This window comes from Haliotis cracherodii, unplaced genomic scaffold (assembly GCF_022045235.1).
Source record: "Haliotis cracherodii isolate W230 unplaced genomic scaffold, xgHalCrac1.p SCAF_14, whole genome shotgun sequence".
Lineage (NCBI taxonomy): Eukaryota > Metazoa > Mollusca > Gastropoda > Lepetellida > Haliotidae > Haliotis > Haliotis cracherodii.
In genome coordinates, this window is record NW_027266269.1 from 7,718,640 (window position 1) to 7,744,639 (window position 26,000).

General features: G+C 38.4%; 2 protein-coding genes across 2 annotated transcripts; both read left to right on the forward strand.

The window, feature by feature from the left end:
- The first annotated feature begins 146 nt into the window (after positions 1-146).
- Positions 147-2,953, forward strand: LOC139460196 (uncharacterized). Its single transcript, XM_071241708.1, has 2 exons — positions 147-161; positions 281-2,953. The coding sequence occupies exons 1-2, from the start codon at positions 147-149 to the stop codon at positions 2,951-2,953; spliced, it is 2,688 nt and encodes an 895-aa protein (XP_071097809.1).
- Positions 2,954-6,006: 3,053 nt separating this feature from the next.
- Positions 6,007-9,354, forward strand: LOC139461257 (uncharacterized). Its single transcript, XM_071242894.1, has 2 exons — positions 6,007-8,584; positions 8,722-9,354. Exons 1-2 carry the CDS (start codon positions 6,188-6,190, stop codon positions 9,352-9,354), a joined length of 3,030 nt encoding a protein of 1,009 aa, XP_071098995.1. The 5' UTR covers positions 6,007-6,187.
- Positions 9,355-26,000: the final 16,646 nt, after the last annotated feature.

Consider the following 26,000-nt stretch of genomic DNA (forward strand, 5'->3'; position numbering starts at 1 on the left):
ATGCCTTCAACAACCTTCAAATTGCTTGGTATTTTCAAGTTAATTTTTTTATGTGTTTCACACTTAAGTGAACAAAATGCACCCCCCAAATTTTGACATTTTTTTTGGAAGGTTTCCGGAAGGTTTCCGGAAGGTATCCGGGCCGGATGCAAAATGGGAAGGTATCCGGAAGGTTTCCGGAAGGTTTCCGGAAGACGGAAACCTACACTTTTTTTGCTGTGGGTAGGAGAGAAACAATCAGGTGCTGCACCTAAGATGCCTAAGATGCCTCCGTTTGAAGACCGCAAATGACAACATTGATGCATATCTTCAACGGTTTGAACGGGTAGCTGTAGCACAAGGTTGGAAGCCTTGTCATTGGGCAGCATATCTTTGTACGCTACTAAAAGGTAAGGCTTTGGAAGTATACTCCAGATTAAGTGTAGATGACGCAGAAGATTATACTGCTGTTAAGACTGCATTGCTAAAACGCTATGAAATGACAGAGGATGGATTTCATCAGAAATTTAGAACTGCTAAAACTGATACAGGTGAGATATTCACACAGTTTGTAGTTAGAATTGAGAACTATTTCAACAGATGGATTGAGCTTAGTGGTACTCAAAAGACTTTTGAAGGTGTGAAAGATTTATTGTTGCGTGAACAGATTTTAAATGTAACTGGAAGGGATCTTAGTATATTCTTGAAAGAGAGAAAACCAAAAGATGCTATGGAAATGGCCAGACTAGCAGAACAATTTATAGAAGCCAGAGGTACAGGTCCTGTTAGATATGGTAAGCAAGGTAGTTTTGGTCAACATGACAAAACAGAGGTCCGAGGTAAACCAGGAGAGAACAAGGCGCCAGGTGGTACAAAACCCAAACCATTTATTCCTATTAAAGAAAGGACATGTTACAACTGTAGTCAAATTGGACATTTGGCAGCACAGTGTAAGAAACCCAAATATAACGTGGCAAGTATCCAAGTAAGTGAATACACCAGTAACGTGTCTGCAGTCCTTCCAGATGGTATAGATGTTGAGGCAAGAATACCTGAAGTTGTAGATGGTGATGCCACAACTTCAGAGAGGGTGAGTGAACCAGATGTAGCCTCAGGAAGCATGTTTACTACAGACCACAACATGCCTATTCACAAGGGAAAGGTAAATGGCAAGCCAGTGGATGTCCTGAGAGACAGTGGCTGTACTGGCGTAATAGTGAGGAGGTCAAAGGTAGAGGATGAATGTTTGTCCTCAGAAACACAATCTTGTAAGTTGGCTGATAGTAGGGTGCTAATACTTCCCGTAGCATGGATTACCGTGGACACACCCTTTTATACTGGAAAGGTAAGAGCTGCATGTATGGACACACCACTCTGTGACCTGATATTAGGCAATATTCCAGGAGTGAGAGAACCAAGCGATCCAGATCAGATGTGGGATAAGGATGATATTCACATGGTAAGTGCTGTGGAAACAAGAGGCCAAAGAAGAGTAAGACAAGAAGGCATGAAACCACTGAAGGCACTGAAACCTGTGGGGCTGACATTGAGTCGAGGTGAGTTCATTACCCAGCAACAACAGGATTCCAGTTTGGACAAAGTCAGGAAATTAGTGGAGGAAGGGAAAATTAGGGAGACCAGGCATAGTACTTCCTCTTACTATATTGAGAATGATATGCTCTATAGGAAGCATACCTTCACCAAGTTTGACAAGGGTAAGCAAGTTGTACAGGCAGTTGTACCAGTAGGGCTGCGTACCCAAGTGATGAAAGTAAGCCATGAAGCATTGATGGGAGGGCTCCTTGGAATCAAAAAGACTTTAGATCGGGTTATGTCTCAGTTTTATTGGCCAGGAATAATGGGTGATGTTAGAAGACATGTGCTGTCCTGTGATATTTGTCAACGCACAACCCCCAAGGGCAAGGTAAGAAGAATACCACTAGGACAAATGCCATTAATCGAAGTACCATTTGAGAGAATAGCCGTTGACCTGATAGGCCCGTTGTATCCTGTCACTGACAAAGGTAATAGGTATCTTTTGACGGTAGTTGACTATGCAACCAGATACCCAGAGGCAGTACCTTTGCCAAGGATTGAAACTGAGTATGTTGCTGAAGCTCTTTTCGAAATATTCAGTAGAGTAGGTATCCCCAAGGAGATCTTGACGGACATGGGAGCCCAGTTCACTTCAGGTGTAATGAAGGAGGTAAGTAGATTATTATCCTTGCATCAGCTAACTACTACCCCATATCATCCAATGTGTAATGGCCTTGTGGAAAAATTCAACGGTACTCTGAAGACAATGTTGAAACGAATGTGTGCAGAACGGCCATATGACTGGGACAGGTATGTAGCTGCTTTGTTATTTGCATACCGAGAAGTACCTCAAGAGAGTTTGGGATTTGCTCCCTTTGAACTACTGTACGGGCGTACAGTTAGAGGGCCAGTGCAGATTCTCAGAGAAATCTGGACTAAAGACATACAAAATCCTGAGGTAAGAACTACTTATGAGTATGTGTTAGATTTGCAAAACCGACTGGAAGATACTATTCATATAGCACAACAAGAACTAAAAAAAAAATCAGGTAAGTACAAAAAGTTCTTTGATGCAAAATCACAAGCACGGAAAATGAAAGTAGGTGACAAAGTGTTACTTCTGTTACCTACCGATTCCAACAAACTCCTACTCCAGTGGAAAGGACCATATGTAATTTTGGAGGCCTTTGGTATTGGCAATTACAGGATACAGGTAGGTAATAAGACTAAAACCTATCATGCAAACCTACTGAAAAAGTACATTGACCGAGAGGAGATCAAGGACACAACTGTATGTGACGTCAGCATAGCTCACCTGATGTATGCTAGTGCCGGGCTAGTAGATGTCAAAGCGGAAGAGGTAAGTATGCTAGACATAGTTTCACCTGCGCTAGTTTCAAAAGAAACATATCAGGACCATCTCGACCATCAAAGGTAAAAATAGGATACAAACAGTTGGAGTTTTTGGGACACAGGGTTGGGAGTGGCCTAATTCAGCCGGAGGGTAAGAATGTGGAGAAAATCCTAAATGTTGAACGACCACAAACTAAGAAACAGGTCAGAGCTTTGCTAGGATTAACTGGGTACTACCGGAAATTCATCCCAAATTATGCAGCCATAGCAGTGCCTCTGACTGATCTTACCAAGAAGGGCAAATCAAACAAGGTAGTATGGACAGAGAGTCAAGAGTTATCTTTCACGACGTTGAAAACACACATGTCAAGTTTTCCAATCTTGAAACTGCCAGACTTGGAGAAAACATTCCTAGTAAGAAGTGATGCTTCTGACGTCGGAATCGGAGCTGTTCTTTTACAAGAACAGGAAGGTGAGCGGTTTCCAATAATGTACGTGAGTCGAAAGTTGGCAGAACGTGAGAGGGCGTACTCTACCATAGAAAAGGAGTGTTTGGCAATAGTATGGGCAATACAGAAGTTAGAAAGATATCTGTATGGGCGGGAGTTCATTCTTGAAACGGGCCATCAGCCCTTAGTATGGATGACCAAAGCCAAGTTGACCAATGGACGAGTGATGAGGTGGGCTCTAACTTTACAACCTTACAGGTTTCTGATCCGTGCAATCAAGGGGATTGAGAATGTGGGAGCTGACCTCTTGAGCCGGTGTTCGCCCTAGTCACACTGTGTGCATAGCAGTATGTAAATAATGCATTTTTCAGCATCATAGTGAAGATATGACAGTCATTACTTTTTGTGTATTATTGTTGTCATTGTGTATATATATGGTTTTGTATTAGATAATGTCTTTAAAAGACGTTAGGACAAAGTTATATGTGATCTTGTTTGTTATATAATTGTGCTCAGGTACAATTAACTTAAGTGGGGAGGTGATGTCAAGATCACAGATAATCTTGTATATTTTAATTATATGTTAGTACTTCAGATAGATGTATTACGGTATGGTTACATTAGTATATTAAGCTTAGCGAGTTGTTTTTAGATATTGTCAGGTAATACTATGGGAACAGGTTAGGTTCAGGGAAGCGTGACTGGGTACGGCTGATAGCTGGGGAGTTAATTGGTGTAACAATAGGGAGGTCAGGGGTAGCTTGGGCTTTGGGGTCAGTTTAAATAGCGGGGCAGGGTAATAATTTGTACAGTCAGCCAGAATCAGCATGGTCATGTAAGGCATGGACTAATATTGTGGGAGACTTCTACTCTGGTTGGCGTAAGTTTTTACATTTATTGTTTCATGTTGAATTGTATTTTAGAGGATAGAATTTTGAGTTATGTATTTTTTCCAAACGTAATTATATACACATATTGATGGTAATAGCGTAAAGCCACTGTAACAAATAACCACAACATGATCAAAGTATAAACAGTTCAACTCAGTAATATGTAAATCGGAGTATTGGTGCATGGCTGTATGTATTGTGAGGTAGTGACACATACCTCAGTGACTGTAATTGCGTATATTACATTGTAGTGTCCCGGAACTGGCCGGTTAACCTTAGAGTGCGTAGGAGGGAAGAACCTCCGATATTACGTAGGAGGAAGTAACAACCTCCAACATCACGTAAGGAGAGAAGTTCTCCGACCCAACGTAAGGAGAGAAGTATCTTCGTCTCCGTGGCACATCGTAGGATGAACACAGCCGTGGCATCCATGTAAACAGGCACCCCTAACTCCGTGGGGACAACATCGCCTGGGTGGAAAGATCACCATTCGTTATTACGAGGAAGAATTCTCGTATGAACTGCTCAATAACATCAGAGATTCTAAAGTTCTGTATAGAACTGTTGTGACAGTGACAGTGGAGTGGCTTTGTATCTTTTGGTTTTTTTTTTTTGTGGTTGTGTGTTGTTGTTGTATATATATACACACACAAAGTTTTACTGTGTATTAGTTGTGTTATTCTTAGAACATCTGTATTAGTGTTAGTATTTTTAGAAGTAGACTATTAGTATTAGGATAGTGTATCGTGATAGTTGTATTGTTAGTAGGAGATAGTTGTATTATTAGTAGTAGACATTTGTACTGTTAGTATTAAGATATTAGTATTAGTAGTAGGTGGTAGTATTGTTATTGGTAGGAGAAGCTAGTTTAGTTAGTTGTGTTAGTTAATTTGGTATTAGTTTGAATTTAGATATTGTTATTGGGATTTAAAATTACTTTAAGGGAGGGAATAAATCTGTATTACAACTTCATTTGTGTTTGTGGTTGATTCAATACGTGACATTTTGGTGGCAGCGGTGGGATATTTAATTATTGTCACTATTGAATTAACTCAGACCATCATTCTATGAGAGATTAGGAGTTACTTCCTTGATGGTTTATCCTTGTAGTATTTGTTTGGCCAGAGGTGTGATAGGACCTCCGGCACCACTTCTACATCCTTGAGTGTTCGAGTTAGAATCAAGGTTGGTAGGGTGTATTTCATTTATTGGTCAGATTAGGCTATTGGTTGGAATTTTATATTTTTGGGTTCCATTCTATGCATGAATGTACTTTTGTATAGCCTAAGTTCCTATTGGTAGCATTCATTATTCACAGTTGTCCAAGACTAAGCCTGCTGGGTTTAACTGTACTTGTACTTCATACTATCACCATACAGCTAGATATGGATCTTGAAAAGATTATCAAATTGGGTCAGAGTTTAGGGTATGAGCAAAATGATTTGAGGACGTTTGTAAAAGAACAAACTGAGTTAGAGAGAGAGAAAGAGAAGGAAAAGTTAGAAAGAGAGGAAAGAGCAAGGGAGCGGGAAATCAAGAAATTAGAATTGGAGGAGAGAAAGGAGAGAGAAAAGTTAGAATGGGAGAAAGAAAAATTAGAATTGGAGGAGAGAAAAGAGAGAGAAAAGTTAGAATGGGAGAAAGAAAAATTAAGAGTGCAATCAGAGGAGAGAATAGAATTAGCCAAGTTAGAAAAGAGTTATGCTGGAAATTATGAAGGACAGGTAGGAGAGAAACAATCAGGTGCTGCACCTAAGATGCCTAAGATGCCTCCGTTTGAAGACCGCAAATGACAACATTGATGCATATCTTCAACGGTTTGAACGGGTAGCTGTAGCACAAGGTTGGAAGCCTTGTCATTGGGCAGCATATCTTTGTACGCTACTAAAAGGTAAGGCTTTGGAAGTATACTCCAGATTAAGTGTAGATGACGCAGAAGATTATACTGCTGTTAAGACTGCATTGCTAAAACGCTATGAAATGACAGAGGATGGATTTCATCAGAAATTTAGAACTGCTAAAACTGATACAGGTGAGATATTCACACAGTTTGTAGTTAGAATTGAGAACTATTTCAACAGATGGATTGAGCTTAGTGGTACTCAAAAGACTTTTGAAGGTGTGAAAGATTTATTGTTGCGTGAACAGATTTTAAATGTAACTGGAAGGGATCTTAGTATATTCTTGAAAGAGAGAAAACCAAAAGATGCTATGGAAATGGCCAGACTAGCAGAACAATTTATAGAAGCCAGAGGTACAGGTCCTGTTAGATATGGTAAGCAAGGTAGTTTTGGTCAACATGACAAAACAGAGGTCCGAGGTAAACCAGGAGAGAACAAGGCGCCAGGTGGTACAAAACCCAAACCATTTATTCCTATTAAAGAAAGGACATGTTACAACTGTAGTCAAATTGGACATTTGGCAGCACAGTGTAAGAAACCCAAATATAACGTGGCAAGTATCCAAGTAAGTGAATACACCAGTAACGTGTCTGCAGTCCTTCCAGATGGTATAGATGTTGAGGCAAGAATACCTGAAGTTGTAGATGGTGATGCCACAACTTCAGAGAGGGTGAGTGAACCAGATGTAGCCTCAGGAAGCATGTTTACTACAGACCACAACATGCCTATTCACAAGGGAAAGGTAAATGGCAAGCCAGTGGATGTCCTGAGAGACAGTGGCTGTACTGGCGTAATAGTGAGGAGGTCAAAGGTAGAGGATGAATGTTTGTCCTCAGAAACACAATCTTGTAAGTTGGCTGATAGTAGGGTGCTAATACTTCCCGTAGCATGGATTACCGTGGACACACCCTTTTATACTGGAAAGGTAAGAGCTGCATGTATGGACACACCACTCTGTGACCTGATATTAGGCAATATTCCAGGAGTGAGAGAACCAAGCGATCCAGATCAGATGTGGGATAAGGATGATATTCACATGGTAAGTGCTGTGGAAACAAGAGGCCAAAGAAGAGTAAGACAAGAAGGCATGAAACCACTGAAGGCACTGAAACCTGTGGGGCTGACATTGAGTCGAGGTGAGTTCATTACCCAGCAACAACAGGATTCCAGTTTGGACAAAGTCAGGAAATTAGTGGAGGAAGGGAAAATTAGGGAGACCAGGCATAGTACTTCCTCTTACTATATTGAGAATGATATGCTCTATAGGAAGCATACCTTCACCAAGTTTGACAAGGGTAAGCAAGTTGTACAGGCAGTTGTACCAGTAGGGCTGCGTACCCAAGTGATGAAAGTAAGCCATGAAGCATTGATGGGAGGGCTCCTTGGAATCAAAAAGACTTTAGATCGGGTTATGTCTCAGTTTTATTGGCCAGGAATAATGGGTGATGTTAGAAGACATGTGCTGTCCTGTGATATTTGTCAACGCACAACCCCCAAGGGCAAGGTAAGAAGAATACCACTAGGACAAATGCCATTAATCGAAGTACCATTTGAGAGAATAGCCGTTGACCTGATAGGCCCGTTGTATCCTGTCACTGACAAAGGTAATAGGTATCTTTTGACGGTAGTTGACTATGCAACCAGATACCCAGAGGCAGTACCTTTGCCAAGGATTGAAACTGAGTATGTTGCTGAAGCTCTTTTCGAAATATTCAGTAGAGTAGGTATCCCCAAGGAGATCTTGACGGACATGGGAGCCCAGTTCACTTCAGGTGTAATGAAGGAGGTAAGTAGATTATTATCCTTGCATCAGCTAACTACTACCCCATATCATCCAATGCGTAATGGCCTTGTGGAAAAATTCAACGGTACTCTGAAGACAATGTTGAAACGAATGTGTGCAGAACGGCCATATGACTGGGACAGGTATGTAGCTGCTTTGTTATTTGCATACCGAGAAGTACCTCAAGAGAGTTTGGGATTTGCTCCCTTTGAACTACTGTACGGGCGTACAGTTAGAGGGCCAGTGCAGATTCTCAGAGAAATCTGGACTAAAGACATACAAAATCCTGAGGTAAGAACTACTTATGAGTATGTGTTAGATTTGCAAAACCGACTGGAAGATACTATTCATATAGCACAACAAGAACTAAAAAAAAAATCAGGTAAGTACAAAAAGTTCTTTGATGCAAAATCACAAGCACGGAAAATGAAAGTAGGTGACAAAGTGTTACTTCTGTTACCTACCGATTCCAACAAACTCCTACTCCAGTGGAAAGGACCATATGTAATTTTGGAGGCCTTTGGTATTGGCAATTACAGGATACAGGTAGGTAATAAGACTAAAACCTATCATGCAAACCTACTGAAAAAGTACATTGACCGAGAGGAGATCAAGGACACAACTGTATGTGACGTCAGCATAGCTCACCTGATGTATGCTAGTGCCGGGCTAGTAGATGTCAAAGCGGAAGAGGTAAGTATGCTAGACATAGTTTCACCTGCGCTAGTTTCAAAAGAAACATATCAGGACCATCTCGACCATCAAAGGTAAAAATAGGATACAAACAGTTGGAGTTTTTGGGACACAGGGTTGGGAGTGGCCTAATTCAGCCGGAGGGTAAGAATGTGGAGAAAATCCTAAATGTTGAACGACCACAAACTAAGAAACAGGTCAGAGCTTTGCTAGGATTAACTGGGTACTACCGGAAATTCATCCCAAATTATGCAGCCATAGCAGTGCCTCTGACTGATCTTACCAAGAAGGGCAAATCAAACAAGGTAGTATGGACAGAGAGTCAAGAGTTATCTTTCACGACGTTGAAAACACACATGTCAAGTTTTCCAATCTTGAAACTGCCAGACTTGGAGAAAACATTCCTAGTAAGAAGTGATGCTTCTGACGTCGGAATCGGAGCTGTTCTTTTACAAGAACAGGAAGGTGAGCGGTTTCCAATAATGTACGTGAGTCGAAAGTTGGCAGAACGTGAGAGGGCGTACTCTACCATAGAAAAGGAGTGTTTGGCAATAGTATGGGCAATACAGAAGTTAGAAAGATATCTGTATGGGCGGGAGTTCATTCTTGAAACGGACCATCAGCCCTTAGTATGGATGACCAAAGCCAAGTTGACCAATGGACGAGTGATGAGGTGGGCTCTAACTTTACAACCTTACAGGTTTCTGATCCGTGCAATCAAGGGGATTGAGAATGTGGGAGCTGACCTCTTGAGCCGGTGTTCGCCCTAGTCACACTGTGTGCATAGCAGTATGTAAATAATGCATTTTTCAGCATCATAGTGAAGATATGACAGTCATTACTTTTTGTGTATTATTGTTGTCATTGTGTATATATATGGTTTTGTATTAGATAATGTCTTTAAAAGACGTTAGGACAAAGTTATATGTGATCTTGTTTGTTATATAATTGTGCTCAGGTACAATTAACTTAAGTGGGGAGGTGATGTCAAGATCACAGATAATCTTGTATATTTTAATTATATGTTAGTACTTCAGATAGATGTATTACGGTATGGTTACATTAGTATATTAAGCTTAGCGAGTTGTTTTTAGATATTGTCAGGTAATACTATGGGAACAGGTTAGGTTCAGGGAAGCGTGACTGGGTACGGCTGATAGCTGGGGAGTTAATTGGTGTAACAATAGGGAGGTCAGGGGTAGCTTGGGCTTTGGGGTCAGTTTAAATAGCGGGGCAGGGTAATAATTTGTACAGTCAGCCAGAATCAGCATGGTCATGTAAGGCATGGACTAATATTGTGGGAGACTTCTACTCTGGTTGGCGTAAGTTTTTACATTTATTGTTTCATGTTGAATTGTATTTTAGAGGATAGAATTTTGAGTTATGTATTTTTTCCAAACGTAATTATATACACATATTGATGGTAATAGCGTAAAGCCACTGTAACAAATAACCACAACATGATCAAAGTATAAACAGTTCAACTCAGTAATATGTAAATCGGAGTATTGGTGCATGGCTGTATGTATTGTGAGGTAGTGACACATACCTCAGTGACTGTAATTGCGTATATTACATTGTAGTGTCCCGGAACTGGCCGGTTAACCTTAGAGTGCGTAGGAGGGAAGAACCTCCGATATTACGTAGGAGGAAGTAACAACCTCCAACATCACGTAAGGAGAGAAGTTCTCCGACCCAACGTAAGGAGAGAAGTATCTTCGTCTCCGTGGCACATCGTAGGATGAACACAGCCGTGGCATCCATGTAAACAGGCACCCCTAACTCCGTGGGGACAACATCGCCTGGGTGGAAAGATCACCATTCGTTATTACGAGGAAGAATTCTCGTATGAACTGCTCAATAACATCAGAGATTCTAAAGTTCTGTATAGAACTGTTGTGACAGTGACAGTGGAGTGGCTTTGTATCTTTTGGTTTTTTTTTTTTGTGGTTGTGTGTTGTTGTTGTATATATATACACACACAAAGTTTTACTGTGTATTAGTTGTGTTATTCTTAGAACATCTGTATTAGTGTTAGTATTTTTAGAAGTAGACTATTAGTATTAGGATAGTGTATCGTGATAGTTGTATTGTTAGTAGGAGATAGTTGTATTATTAGTAGTAGACATTTGTACTGTTAGTATTAAGATATTAGTATTAGTAGTAGGTGGTAGTATTGTTATTGGTAGGAGAAGCTAGTTTAGTTAGTTGTGTTAGTTAATTTGGTATTAGTTTGAATTTAGATATTGTTATTGGGATTTAAAATTACTTTAAGGGAGGGAATAAATCTGTATTACAACTTCATTTGTGTTTGTGGTTGATTCAATACGTGACAATCACAAATATTTTAACATTTTGAGATGCATTTTCAGGAACAAGATCCCTGATAAAATCATCCTTGTTTCGACCAATTATAGCCGTTGGATGCCTGACCACTTGTAAGAAGTAAGTAAATGGCTCAAACGTTTGTTATTTCATGTCAATAAGATATATGGCACTATCTAGCGTAATGATTGAGTTTGGGGAATTTCATTGGGAAATGTTTTCTTCAAGATTTGCTAGGAGCAATTATCTCTCAATTACCTCGCCAAGCCGTGCAAGGCCGGTGATGCTCCCATTCACTCATGTCAATAAGATCATTGGCACTATTTAGCGTAGTGATTGAGTTCGGGGAATTTCACTGGGAAGTGTTTTCTTCAAAATTTGCTAGGAGCAATTATCTCTCAATTACCTTGCCAAGCCGTGCGAGGCCGGTGATGCTCCCATTCAATGAGGGCCTGAAATGTGTACTGGCACCATGAGACTGGTATGCTACCGGAGTGCTTATTATTGGTGCTGTGCTCACTAGGTCAGATGGAACGATCTTACAACTTGTGAGTGGAACTGAAAATAAAGCCGACCCACGTCTACACTGTTGATCGACTGTTGTACCGTTATTGTTTGAGTCTCGTGTTAGTGGCATGATTTATGTTGAAGGATATCGTTCTTTTACAATATGTATTCAACACAATGCATCAAAATGTTACTTACCTAACCAGGCTCGGTCCAATGAAACTTTGCACCACACAAAATGTTAAAATGTCACAATTGTTAGTTCTGTCCATCACTTCCTTGCACGTCACCCCACCACAGGGTCCAGGTGTAACCATCAGCTCGTCTCTCCTAACGCCCCTCCATAGTGAGCCCGGAGTGGTCCATGGATGTGCAACCGTCGGCACCGTTCCGGATGTGCACCGTTCCAGATGTGCAAACGTCTGCACCGTTCCTCCCAACGACTGTAATCTCCCTCACAATGGAAGTTCTCGTGCAACCGCTGCACCACGTCACTTCACTTGTGCGACCGCTGCCCAGTCAACTCTCACTAGTTTGCACTGACTTGGCCTGGCCTATTCACCGTGTCGGCACTGCCCATGTACCACTTAGGATGGAATCTGTGCAACCGCTTCATACCGCCACTTCGCTTGTGCAGCCGCTGCACAACTTCACTTCACTCATGAAACTGCTTCACACCGTCACCTGACAATGCTTTTTGGCAGTCGTCAGGGAAGATGGTACACCGAAGTACAATGTCAGTACCCGAGGGCCTTGGACCTATTACCGTAGTTCCTCCAACAAGCACAAAGAGTGGTCTTCGTTTAACAGCTTTTATTCCCACTTTGTGTTGCCGGTCAACCCACTCTATTTGTCACTTAATTATGAGACGTCGGCCGCAAAGCTTCAGTCTCAGTCGAAATGCTGGTGCCTAGGTTTGGTTTCTGGTTCGAAAGATCGCGACAACAAGCCGAGAGCGGAGCACTAGTCCAGATGTAGTCTCCCCAGCCGCAGCCTAGCCGCTCTCTAGCCGCCCTTTAGCCGTTCTCTCACCGTTTTGATTTGGGGCTTTTGCCCCTTTTTAAACCGGTACCTACGTCACAACTCTACTCATTTTTCCATCTATCATTGGTCAACCACCTTTCCCCCCTACACTAGATCAGTCTAACCCACTGTTATCTAATAACCAGCACCTTATTCAGACTTGCTATGATGTAGCTTCTCACCCTTCTGGAATTCGAACTAATTTCCCCCCAATACCATATATGTCTCAGGTCCCTAACATCTCCGTCCCTCTTATCTCCGTTCCACTTTTTATCTACTTCCCATCTGGTTAATCGTTTTTCATTAATGTATCACCCTCGACCTACTACCCTCACCCCTGGTTATTCGTGGCCAAGTATGTTCCCCATAGTCTTCAGCTATCAGAGTTGCCCGTCTCGTATATATATCAATGTGTTAGGTTTACATCTTACTGGTTTCAACTCCTCTTCTTGACCTTTATATACAATCACGTAGGTGTCTTAATGAATTGTTAATTACTTTAATTAGTTGTTAATTACTGTACTTTTATGCCTATAGTACGACCCCCGTTCTGGCGAAGAGTGTGTCCCCACACTCTGAGATGGTGCCAATTCTTGTTATAATATCTGGTATATATTCCCTCTTATTTCTATGACTTATTGATTTATCCTCCCTTTAATTATCTAAATATGTATTATACTTTCATGCCTATAATACTAGAATCTTGTCTATGAATTCATTTATGATGTAGATCGATTCGCTATGCTTCGGAAACGAATGTTTTATAAACAGCGGAACAAAGATAAAGTTGACCTGGTTCTTTTATGATGGTGCAATGGTAGATCTAGTAGTATTTCTTTTATTAGATCGGTGCACAATTTTCCACAGCGGCAGCAAAATTGGGACACGAAAAAATTATATCATTTCACGTCAGAATGTAGATAAAAATATTAAAATACGGACAGCCTCACAGACTTTGAAACGATGTTCAGATAAATATTTGTTTTAATTCTGTCATGTGCGTGAAATGGATTTCAACATTATTTTCAGGAAGCTTATTCAGGTCGCTGGCTGCACAGATGATCCTCTCCTGTAAACTACATGTTTTGCCTCGATGAGCAACTTCTTTATTACAATTGGGCGACGTTTGCATCATTTGCTTGATAACGGTGTTAGAATCTACACCGAAACGTCGCCCAATTGTAATAAAAAGTTGCTGATCCATAACAATTTTGTCTTAGTTACCATTCCAACTTCTAAATGCCACTCAGTGAAAGAATCGTGTCGTCAATTTCGTATTTAAGTATCGTTACTGTTACATTAACCGAAACTGATGTTCTGCTACTGTTCTGCCGTAAAATATACAACACAATACACTTTAACCACAAATACATTGAATGTGTCACATGACCATGTTTTTTGCTATTTATAGCGCAACCGTAAATAACTTCCGCCCACTGTGATTGATGCAGATGTCGAACACGATCGATTCGATTTTTTATGATAAAACTACAGACAATTTATTGACTTATATCTGGATATGGAGCTATTTGTTGTATCCATGGTTTGTCATTCAAGTTGATGCAAAGTTTGACGGTCAGTGGTGATCTTGTTCCCGTACGGTTTTCAAAAAGCTTCTCCCGACACTCGGCTGTGTTTACCTTGTCAGTCATTGTTCGAAACTGAAACACCGCCACCTTGCGGGCTATTTATAGTCAGGGTGGGGCTTTAAACACCTTTCACTGATCGGCCAATTGATCAATGATGACGAAAACATGTAACCGCCATTGGTTCATTAGCAACTCCTGAAATCTGTCCCGTCGCGTTAATCGTGTCAGCCATTTTGACGTCTTGTACTTAATGTAAATGTATTACGACACGCTGTCATTGTGACTGACTTACTTTGGTAGTTCTTAACGGACCTTTCTCATCTTATGGGGATATTATTTGAATACATGTGTTGCGTAAGATGTTTCTGAAGAGCAAGTTGTGCATCCATACGCTCATGTTACCTCTCGTTTTGAGGAACTTTTTTATTTCGAGATATACATCAAAGGCTTTCGCTGCTGGAATATTGCTCGATATAAAGGGAAGACTGACAAGTGAAAAGTTCACGACTTATGGACTTTTCACTGCATATTAATACGTTTCTTGACATAGTAGTGATGACCTTTGTATTTAAGGAGCAGATAAACATGTGCCACCGGTGGGGCAGGATACGCCCACCTTTTCATGAACACCTGTTGTAATTACTGTTTGATAGTGATTCATTAACACATGCTCATGATACAGTCGGAATCGTAAATTTATGCAGACATTTCCATTGAATATGAAAGGGTTTTGTTGCTTTATTTAAATCTACTTGTGTTTTTACCAATGAATTTTATTTCCCAATTGCACAACAACACCCTAAAATGTGAACAACACATACTGTTGGGTGATTAGTTACATAAATCAAAACTTAGGTTCTTTATATTTCAAGAGTCCAGGCTGTAGCCAAGGCTGAAATGGAGAGAGTTTCTGCCTGGAGTGCGAAAGGTCGATGGTTCGATACTTGATATGACATTCGACTAAATCATAAAAGATGATGCCTTGCGATCAGCATTCAAGTCAGCTCAGAAACAGTATACTGTGTCAGAGCTAACTATCCGTATTTAACTGCTGCAATGTTTATTAGTTGCTATTTTAATAATCAGGAACGCGATTTTAACTCCTTTAAACCATGTGAAACGTCATTACAGAAACAGCATTTATAAGAAAGACGGAAATATAGTTCACTTATGCATATGCATACAGACTTTATTCAACGTATTTAAGATGGTATAAAGATAACACAATAACAGGAATGAGCAACTGAACCATAATATGTCTGCAATCGCAATGGATATTTAGTCCTTGCACCTTCTTGTACTACCATAAATTACTTGAGAATAAGACCTATGAAGATCCGGTGTAGAATAAATCTTCAGCAACCCATGCTTGCCGTAAAAGGCGACTATGCTTGCCCTAAGCGGCGAGTAATGGGATCGGGTGGTCAGACTCCCTGAATCAGCATGAGGATGAAAGGTGGTACCTTTAATTTTTTTCTACAAGTGTTGGTTTGACACGTTTGTCCAAAACATGATTTACATACAGATATGCTTAAAATAATATTTAATATTCCTCTGACAGTTTTTTTATGAGCAAACATGAACCGATACAGTTTAGTGCATGCTTTACAAACCGTTGCGCATATATGGTATGCTCATGTTTTACACACAAATAGAATAAGCTCCAGCATCTATGAAATTACAAATATGATACACTGCTGTTGCAATCAACATGTACCAGTACTTAAGAATATACTGAACACTGATACGATACGTTTCTTTATAGTCGTTATTCAGTCGTCAAAGGACCATGCTTAACGCAAGAAAAAATACCCATATATACAAAATATACAATTTTGTATATTTGGTATTTCCAAAACTATACAATTTTGTATATATGGTTAGATTTTACCACTGCTTCATTGAATTTCTTCACCCCTTATAAAAGGTTTCACATAATATGTGGTTGCAAAGTTTACTAATGATACCGAACAGTATTATTATTGCATGTGACAATAATGCTTTAATACTATTTTCATTATGACAACTATATGATGTTATGAAATAATTTGTATTTCGTTATGTTTTACATAAGAAATAGAACATTTGTACAGATCTTAATAACAGTTTGATCAATATAAAATGCGTACGACACCTTTAGTCAGAATTTGTCAAGGATGGTTAGTTAAGAAATAGCTAGCTGTTTACCTTTCATTAAAGTGGAACAGACCAAGTGGCCAGAAAGCAGACATTTTGAGGATTTACAGGATAAGTTATGCACTTTTAATCAAATCATACACCAGAAGTAAAATATTTCTACGGGATATATTTATTTCTTATTAACTTTAATGTGGAACATACCACTCATACAGTGGGCGGAAAAGTTATCATAAGAAATTATATTTTTGTCATTATCAGAAAGACACTATATATACAACATAAACTGAAACGAGTGCTAGTACTCATTTTGATGTATTTCATTACATCATTGCAAAGGACACTATTCCTCAAAGTTGTTGTTCTTGCTTTGCTTTAAGTGTTTAAGTGTGATCGTCTTCTGTCTGGGCCACTTTGGCTGACCTGTCTCCTGAGGGACTCGTGTGTGAGTAGGGTACACATCTATTGCGAGTTTTAGCATTCATAAAATTTATGTTTGTGATGATCCCATTATTATATATATATATATTCGCATTTTTTTTAAGCTGCTCTGTGTACATATATTAGACTAGCTATCTCTCAGAAATGTAGGGAAAATTTCGTTTGTTTGGCCTTCGCTATTACTTATCTACGACAAAGCGGAACTAACTGCAATTCTTGTTTAAACCAAGCAAAGTGTGGTCTTGACGTTCCAGGGAATTGATTCAGGTGGCAAAATATAGGCGTACCTTGTCATTGCGATCTTAGAGAATTCCTCAATGTACTTACTTACTTACTTACTTACATTGGAGATTTAACGTGCGCTTTCCGACTGATGCGTATTTCGCACACGGGCCCGGCCAGGCCATTTAATGTGTTTCCGAAAGGGGCGAAGGTGGCCTGTGCAACCCAAAGAGGGGGCTTTAGGGGTTGCTTATATATAATCTGGGAATTTTGAGATTTGGAATAGATGCCGATGGGGTTGCGGAGGAGAACTAAGGGAGCTGGGTATGGTGGATGTTTGTTTGTTTATGTGATTTTGATTTGGTAGGTTATTATGTTTTTAGATGCGTTTTATTAGTTCCGTTTTGATTAAGAATACGCCTAAGGCCTTGAAGTTTTCTAGTTTATTTTGTGGGTTTAGTATTGCTTCTAGAGTGAGAGCCTTGTTTAGATTGAGGGTGGTTTTTAATGCGGTTCGATGTGTGAGGTAGTGTGTGCAGTGGATGAGTGCGTGTTCTGGGGTTTCTAGTTGTTTGCAATGTGGGCAGTTACCTGTAGTGTGTTTTTTTATTTTTTTAGGTGGTTATTTAGGTTTGTGTGTCCTGTTTGGAGTTTAGTGATTACTCTGTCGATTTTTTTTCGATGGATGGAGAATTTTTGGTTTGGTTAGTGGTTTGCTGAGCACTTTTTTGATTTGGCTATTTGAATTTAGATATAGGTTATGCCATCCTCAATGTAATATAATACTGTACTTATAGTGGGTGAGATTGTATTCAGGTTATGGAGCAGTTTAATCTGTGTAACAATATATTTAATGAAAATAATGCAAAACAACCTCAACGATTTGTTTTTATTAAGCTTCTTAATTTCCTATATTCTATATCACTGAACAAACTACTCTGTGCTAACAACACACCCACAACCCGACACAGATCAAACGCCACTTACACAATCATAATCTGGTTAATCTGTATCACTTAAAGAGTTTGAATAGCTTACTCTGCCCACAGTCGAGAGCAGCACAGTAATTATTAGTTTAGACCAGCGAATACACTGGTCACACTTGACTGGTCTGTCAGATGATTCGGTCACCTGCCAAATGGGATGTCTGACAATTGGGTGTGAACCTTACAGAGGAAGTTATTTTATGAACGCGTCACGTGTTACAAAAGAGATGACCATTATCTAAGTAAAATACTTCTAAGATCATAAAGGACATAACATTGAATAAAGTGAAATTCATTTTCATTTTATTCATTCGACAAACTTTTATGAACAAATTTAAAACAGTGCGGTCAGATTCTATTTTCTAAAAGGGTTGGAGGGTTGTAAATCGTCCTGTTTCGATCCAGATCTAAAACTAGCTAAAATGCAGCGGTGGTCCCTGTATTTAAAACATAAGGAGCAACAACGTTACGATCATGAAAGTTCTTAATGTAGTGCCCTTAACGCTATGTTTATCGTTCCTAAGCTCTGTTCTCCAGAGTTCATCTTTGTTTACGAGAACGTGTTTAATATGGGCAATTTTCTTCTTTCGGGACATTGGAGCAGTCATAATATTCATAACATCATAAATATTAAGATTACAGGCAATTTTAACAACTTTAGTACTCCATGAACTTTTACATAGTAACCATTTTCTTCATCAAAGCATTACAAGTACTGTTATTAATCTTGGGGTAGTCTAAAAACATTAGCATGTAATGTAACAAACGGGGAGGAGAGACCCATGTCTCCATTAGTGGCTATACTGGAGGTACCATTACTAACACCAAGAAATAATTTACAGGCTCTTTTTTGGATAAGATTAACGTTTTATCCTCATATACCAGAGCCACAGAACATTACCGGCTCCACAAGACTTTCATACAGTTTCATAAAAACATCATAAGACATACACCCAACAGAATAAAACAAAGACAAAGCATGGCTGGCAGAATTGTACAACTCTTTCACAGTTTCACATATCCGATGCTTGTCAACCCGTAGTCCCAGATAATGATATGATTCTACATAGACCAGTGTTTGCCCAGCGTAGAGGAATGAAACCGATGATCTCGGTTGTGATTTCTAAAATGAATTACGTTTGTCTTATTCATATTCACTGACAGTTGCCAACGTGTTGACCATTCATGCAGTACATTAAGTATGGATTGTAATGAACATTCATTGGGGGCAGTTAATGCAATATCGGCAGCATACATTAAAATGGAGAGCATAGTCTCATCAACAAGTACGCCACAATTGAGATTGTTAATAGCCAAGTCGTTAACATACACAGAAAATATAGCTGGGGATAATTTACAGCCTTGCTTTACACCATGTTAAACAGTAAAACGTACTGTGAGAAATTCTCCTACATGTGCAGTACAATTGACATCGACATACAATCGACTGGACAGCATTCAATATCTTTCCTCGAACTCCAATATTCCTCAGCTTCGCTATAAACGGTGTCGAATTTTTTTTTTACATCAACAAATGTAACAAAGGTTGATTGTTTTGTTTTTTTCTATACTGAACTAAAGACGTTAAAATCTATAAATGATCAATACAGTCTCATTTGGATCTAAAATCATTTTGCTTATCAGCTATGATATTGTCCTTTTCAAACCACTCAGTCTTTAATTGAGTACATAAGCATATACTTGTTAGGAATAGATGTTACAATGATACCAAAGGGTTTCTAAAATCCTTCATACCGCTCTTAGGAATAGGATGGATATATCGCTGTTCCACATAGCTGGTACAGTTCCATTTACAAAGCAATAGTTAATAATTCTGTACAACATATCAACTGAACTTACATTTTTTTAACACTTCGGCAGGAATATCATCCACACCTGCAGCCTTTCAATTCTTAAGTCTAAAGACTAAAGACTAATGGGATGTCTGGGAGTGAACCTTACATGTTTATCATTTATCCCATCCATTTCTTGAACTAGCTACTCCGAATTGAGCCATAATTCATTCACCACAGTCCTAAGGGGAAAATCAAACATATCCACCTATAATTCACGACTACTGCAATCTTGTCAAATAACATGTGCTTGACATCAGGTCGATTTTATTGATATGATGTTATGACTGTTGGAATATTATCTATGCATTATCCTGTCTAAAAATCTAGATAAATTAACAATATCATGTATGCATTTTTGAATCATTGTATTCCGGAGTGGTCTTCATATAAACTTCTTGACCAATCCGCTTCATGTACATTTTCAGAAAAACAGAACATAACATGGGAATACCGTTCAAATTGAGCCTCGTTTAATTTCCCTGTGCGCTGTGATTTAAAAACAAAAAAATTAAATGAAAATTTTGTGCTACCACAATACTTGTGTTAATTAATATTGATAACATTGAATGTTAAACCATTTTTACAGTTTTGTCTAATTTTAGCGATTATGAAAACTGAGTAGAGATAAGATATATTGATGAACAACGTCTTTATTACAGTAAGGAGCGACGCTTAAGTGTATGTTGTAACACCATTATCAAGCAAGTGATGTTGTTCATCCACAGATCTTATCCTCTCTCAATACTCCAACTTCTAAATTCCTCGCAAAGAAGATAATGATACTTGTTTTGAATCTTGCCATCGTACAAAATATTCTTTGCACAGTATTCAAGAAACAATGTAATATTAATATAATATTACGCCATCAATATATGTTGTGCAATATTTGAGAGGTTGGCGCCTGTCGGGAGTAGTATTCAGGATTCGATGAGGATTCAGGAGTTTTTGAATTGATGCAGAAGAATGCACAATGCACAATGCACAATGCGTGGATGCAAAGAAACCATTTTAAACCCCTTTCTGTATATTTGTATTTGTATTCCTTTCTGAAACTATCATTCTACAAACAGTTGTGTTCACCGCCCATTGTGATACTTCTACTAATGAAAATAAGAAAGGATGTTTATTTAGTCATTTGTCATGCGTTCATTGTACACAAAGATTAGTGTGAAAGGATTACTAAGTTTGTCATCAAGTATAATGCACTTCCTCGATTAGCATAATTAGAACAGAGGGGAAAGAAAACGGTTGGATGAAATGTGTGAGGATAATGATAGAGAGTTCTGGAAGAAGATTGGTAAAATTGGGGTAGGTGGGGAGAGACGAAGACAGATCCCCATGAGAGTGGTTCTAGAGGATGGAAATGTGTCTGAGAATTGGAGTGATGTACTAGATAAGTGGAAGAATGATTATTGTAAACTGCCAAATGGTGACGTCAGGATGCAGAATGTTAAGTGTGACAGTGAGACTGGTGAAACACATATACTGTTCGACGCTAAAATTACTCTCTTTGAAGTAACCAGAGCGGTTGATAGAAGCCACTGTGGCAAGGCTCCTGGTGTTGACGGTATTCCGATGGAATGTCTCAAATCACAAAATGTTATTTCGGCGATGCACAATATCTTTAATATATGTTTTAGCTCAGGGAAAATCCCTGCATTGTGGTTAAAGGGCATTATGAACCCCATACCAAAGTGTTGTACTTTAGATCCTGCGGATCCTTTATCATATAGAGGTTTGACCCTCACCAATTCTATGTACAAATTATATTGTAATATTTTAAATAACCGTCTGCAATCTTGGGCTGAAAGCACAGGAGCTCTAAATGATGCACAAAATGGGTCCCGGAAGCGTAGATCAACTACGGATCACATTCACTCTGTTTGTTCTTTTATTGAAACTAGAAAATGTATTAAAAAAGACACTTTTTCTGCTTTTATTGACTTTCATAAAGCGTATGATAGCATTAACAGAGGTGTGCTGTGGGAGAAATTATGTAACATTGGGGTGAAAGGGGAAATGTTTCTAGCACTTCAATCTTTATATGATAATGTGAAATACAGTGTACGTATTAATGGTATGCTTACACCCTGGTTTAATGTTAATCGTGGTTTAAAACAAGGATGTTTACTTTCGCCAGTTCTGTTTAACTTTTTTATTAATGATTTGCTTGACAAGCTAAATGAAACTGGTATTGGTATTTGTGTTGATGATATTACTATTGCAGCCTTAGCATATGCTGATGATCTTATCTTACTTGCAGAATCGGCAGATGATTTGAATCGTCTATTACAGGTTATGAATACATGGTGTGTTGATAATAGTATCTTTATTAATAATGACAAGTCCAAGATTGTACACTTTAGAAATGTAAGTGTTCCAAGAACAACAGCCTTTTTTGATATTGGTAACTCTGTTTTAGACATTGTCGATTGTTATAATTATTTAGGCCTGCTGCTCACGGAACATCTTGACTACAATGCTATGGCAAAAGCAGCAGCTAAATCAGCTAACAGAGCATTAGGTCTTCTTATATGTAAATATAAGGCAATTGGAGGTATGCAATCCACTACTTATTCAAAATTGTATGATACGATGGTTTGGCCAGTCTTGAGTTGTGGGGCATCTATCTGGGGTCATCGTGAAATTTCTTCTGTAAATGCTGTTCACCATCGTGCTTTGAGATTTTTCTTAGGGTTGGGTAAATACGCTCCAAATGTTGCTGTTAATGGAGATATGGGATGGATTCCTCCGATAGTTAGACAGTGGATGTGTATTGTTAGACAGTATTGTCGTTTTACTAAAATGTCCCTTAGATTAAATAAGTATGTTTTTATGTGGTCTGAACGTTATGCTAGTGGACGTGTGAAAAACTGGAATTTTCGTGTGAGGGCAAAGCTGAACGAATGGGGTCTGAATATTTCTGAGAATGTTAGCGTGAAAAGTGTAGTTGTACTTGTGCAAGATATATGCATGGGAAAGTATGTGTCTGATTGGAATGAACGGTTATGCATGCCTGGCGGAAGAACGGGTAGTAACAAATTACGTACGTATAGAATGTTTAAAGATGGGTATGGATGTGAAAGTTATGTAAGTATGTATATGCCTCGTTCTTACCGCTCTGCCTTCTCCAAATTTAGATCAGGTACTGCTCCTCTGAAGTTGGAAACAGGCATATATACGAATATGAATGTGAATGAAAGAGTGTGTTTTCAGTGTAAGGAAAGTATTGAAGATGAATGTCATGTATTACTTGATTGCCCTGTGTACGATGATTTGCGTGAAAGTTTATACGAAAAGGTGAGTTTTAGCTATCCCAACTTTCTAGAGTTATGCAATACGGATAAACTTATTGTCCTTTTTAAATATTATGTATATTTTACAGCCAAAACCTGCTTTTTAATTCACCAACGAAGAAAAGATATTTTATATGGCTAGTTACGGGTAGTTTATTTTCATACCCCTTTTACACCAATATGTTTAACATGTACATACTGTGATACTTTTTAAGTCTCTCGTAACCCTTAACGGGTGGCTCACTTTTATGTCCTTTTATATGTATTTATGTAATTATTTCTGCGAGGTGAGACTCAAATAAACAATCTGTCTGTCTGTCTGTCTATATCCTGACTCCAGTTAACCAAGGCAGCTACATCAGTTGAGTGTGTGAGCTACTGGATAAGAGGCGAGCAACTCAATGTGATTTATGAATTTGAGGAATCTTAATAAATAAACGACCGCCTGTCGCATAAATGCATTCGAACATTGAACACGCACAGTCGCAGATTTTCCTTTCGTACATTTGAGGGTGAACGTGAACGAAGCCGTGCAAGATGCATTACAGCGATTTGTCTTCAGAACACATATTGAGCTCAGGTAAGTTTATTAATGATGATATTTTCATTCATAGATATGGCGATCATGAGCGCTGACACTATATGTATTCGCAATAGAACATTTGGAAGACTAGACACAAATTGAGTCACAATATGACAACATCAAATCAAAGAATTTGTTTAATGAAACAGATTTAAGGCATTGAAATTGTACATTATTATAAAATACATGAGTGTCGCTACGTCTCATGTCAAATACATCAATGAATTATTTATAAAAAAAATAATTTAATATTACTATGACTTTATAGCTAAAATTATGGAGTCTTGCATGTCGAGCCAACAAACTATATAAACTGCATTCATTTTTTCACATGCCCCAACTATAATATATTAAGAAACGATTCTATTCTAAAGGTTAAGTGAGTTTCTAATCAGTGGTTTATTGGAAACAATTTGAACAGTGCCTAATTTAGCTATTTTGAACTCGGCCATGTACAATGTACATCCGACGTTCGGGTGGATTTGCTCATATATGATAACTAGTAGTAAGAATTAATACATACTTTGAGACACGTATTAAGTATTAAACAGTTAAATAGCTTTTCTTAGGAAACCCCTTTCCATCAACCGCACTGTTGACCTATCTTTTTTGTTCTGTTTTGATGTATTGATGTATTATTTAATACAATATGTATATCTCCCCTCATCCCAATGTTAATAAAAGGTAGCTTGGTGGGGACTTTTGGGATATAAGAAATGAATACAGACTGCCATACTGTCTGAATGTCAACAATGATGTTAACAATCACCGGGTGTGACCACGTAGACAGGATATCATTCTGGTTTCTCATAATTACTCCATGAGCATGCTGGGTATTGTAGCTTGGGGATATTAAATGTAAGTTTGTTATCAGAGGAGATTGATAGTGAACTTTTAGTACCAGTTAGATATGATATCTATATGACTTCTTTCTGTTTGACAAAGGATTAAGGGTATATGTGTGGGTAATCCTTTCACGCTGATGAAAGAAAGTCACTCTTCTAGTTCATGTAATCTACGTCAAATAAGATCAGAACACATGCATTATTACAACATACTCAGGATACCAATAACAACGAAATGTACAAATTAACAAACATGATCAATATTATTATTACATGTTAATGCCATGTAAGTAAATATAGCTATATAAACATATGTTTAATTTTTCAGCGTGTGTGAAGTCGTCCATAAATACAAGAAAACGTATATTTTCCCAAAATTATATTACCCTCAAAAGGGAAATTATATTCATGTTACATTTTTTCAGTCTTTTTTTTAATTCGAATTACGTAACATTTATGTTACTTTGATTTTATTAGACCCATGTTGTTGTTACAGACCCAGGGATTGACTAGGTTCATTACATGTCATAAATGTGCCGGGACATCTGGTGGCAATGCATTCTCTAATTAACACCTGTCACAAAGGGACGGGCAATTTGGGTTTGTCCTCAGGGAATGTGTTATACAATTTGTGTATTCACGAAATAACATTCAACAAATTATGTACATGGTCCTGTGATATAGGATTGATGCATTCGAACTTCTTATAAATAAATTAATTGCATTTTTTTCTTAACCGTGTGCGAAATACGCATAATGTCGGAAAGCGCAAGTTAAATACTGACTTCATCCCAAAATAAATCGCAAACCCTCTCTTATAATTTGTATATCATTCTATATTTTAATTATGTAAATCACGTTCCTGTCACTTTTAATGTAGAATACGTTAGTCACTCAACCAATTCCATTATTATTTTCCGAAAGATCAAAGATTAAAACAGTTATCAAGATTTATTTTCCATATCTTAGAAATACTTAATCTTTACATTGAAACTGCCATCATGATGTATTATTATTATTATTATTGATGTACATATGGTTTGCACCCAACCATGCGCGTGCCAAATTATACAGCGTCAAGCTTTTAGAGCGTCAACTAAGTTTTCCAAAGTAGAAATTAAGCCAAATGAATATATAATCAAGTTTCCTTTTGCTAGAACATATGCATGCTGTTGTGTTTTTTCAAGGTAATCTTCGTTCTCTCATTGATAACAATATTAAAAGAACAAATATTATAAAATATAATACGGGAATATATTACACACGTTATTTACGCATCCGGTTGCTCATAATACAATGCTAGTAAACAATATTTTTGTTCCAGGGAGTGAATACCAATTAGACCAAGCCAGCTCAACATCTCATTCACTTATAAAAGACAACTTCATCATAAACATAGTCATCATCGGAGTATTAACAGTTTTTATGTGTGACGCCACATTCCCCGTTACAGTGCAAGTATCCATGATAGAAAACGTATGATGTCTGGAAACGTAAGATCCGACGATTGTGTTATGAATAATAATAAAGGCATGTTTGATGCTGAACGCTCTGAACGAAAACAGGACAATCCGCCATTGTAGTCCGGCAACACAATATTTTCGTAG

Excerpts from the sequence above, each read along its gene's own strand:
- LOC139461257 (XM_071242894.1), top strand. The coding sequence starts at position 6,188 with ATGACAGAGGATGGATTTCATCAGAAATTTAGAACTGCTAAAACTGAT. Across the intron at positions 8,585-8,721 it reads TAGATGTCAAAGCGGAAGAG|CCGGAGGGTAAGAATGTGGA; the intron begins GTAAGTATGCTA and ends GGCCTAATTCAG.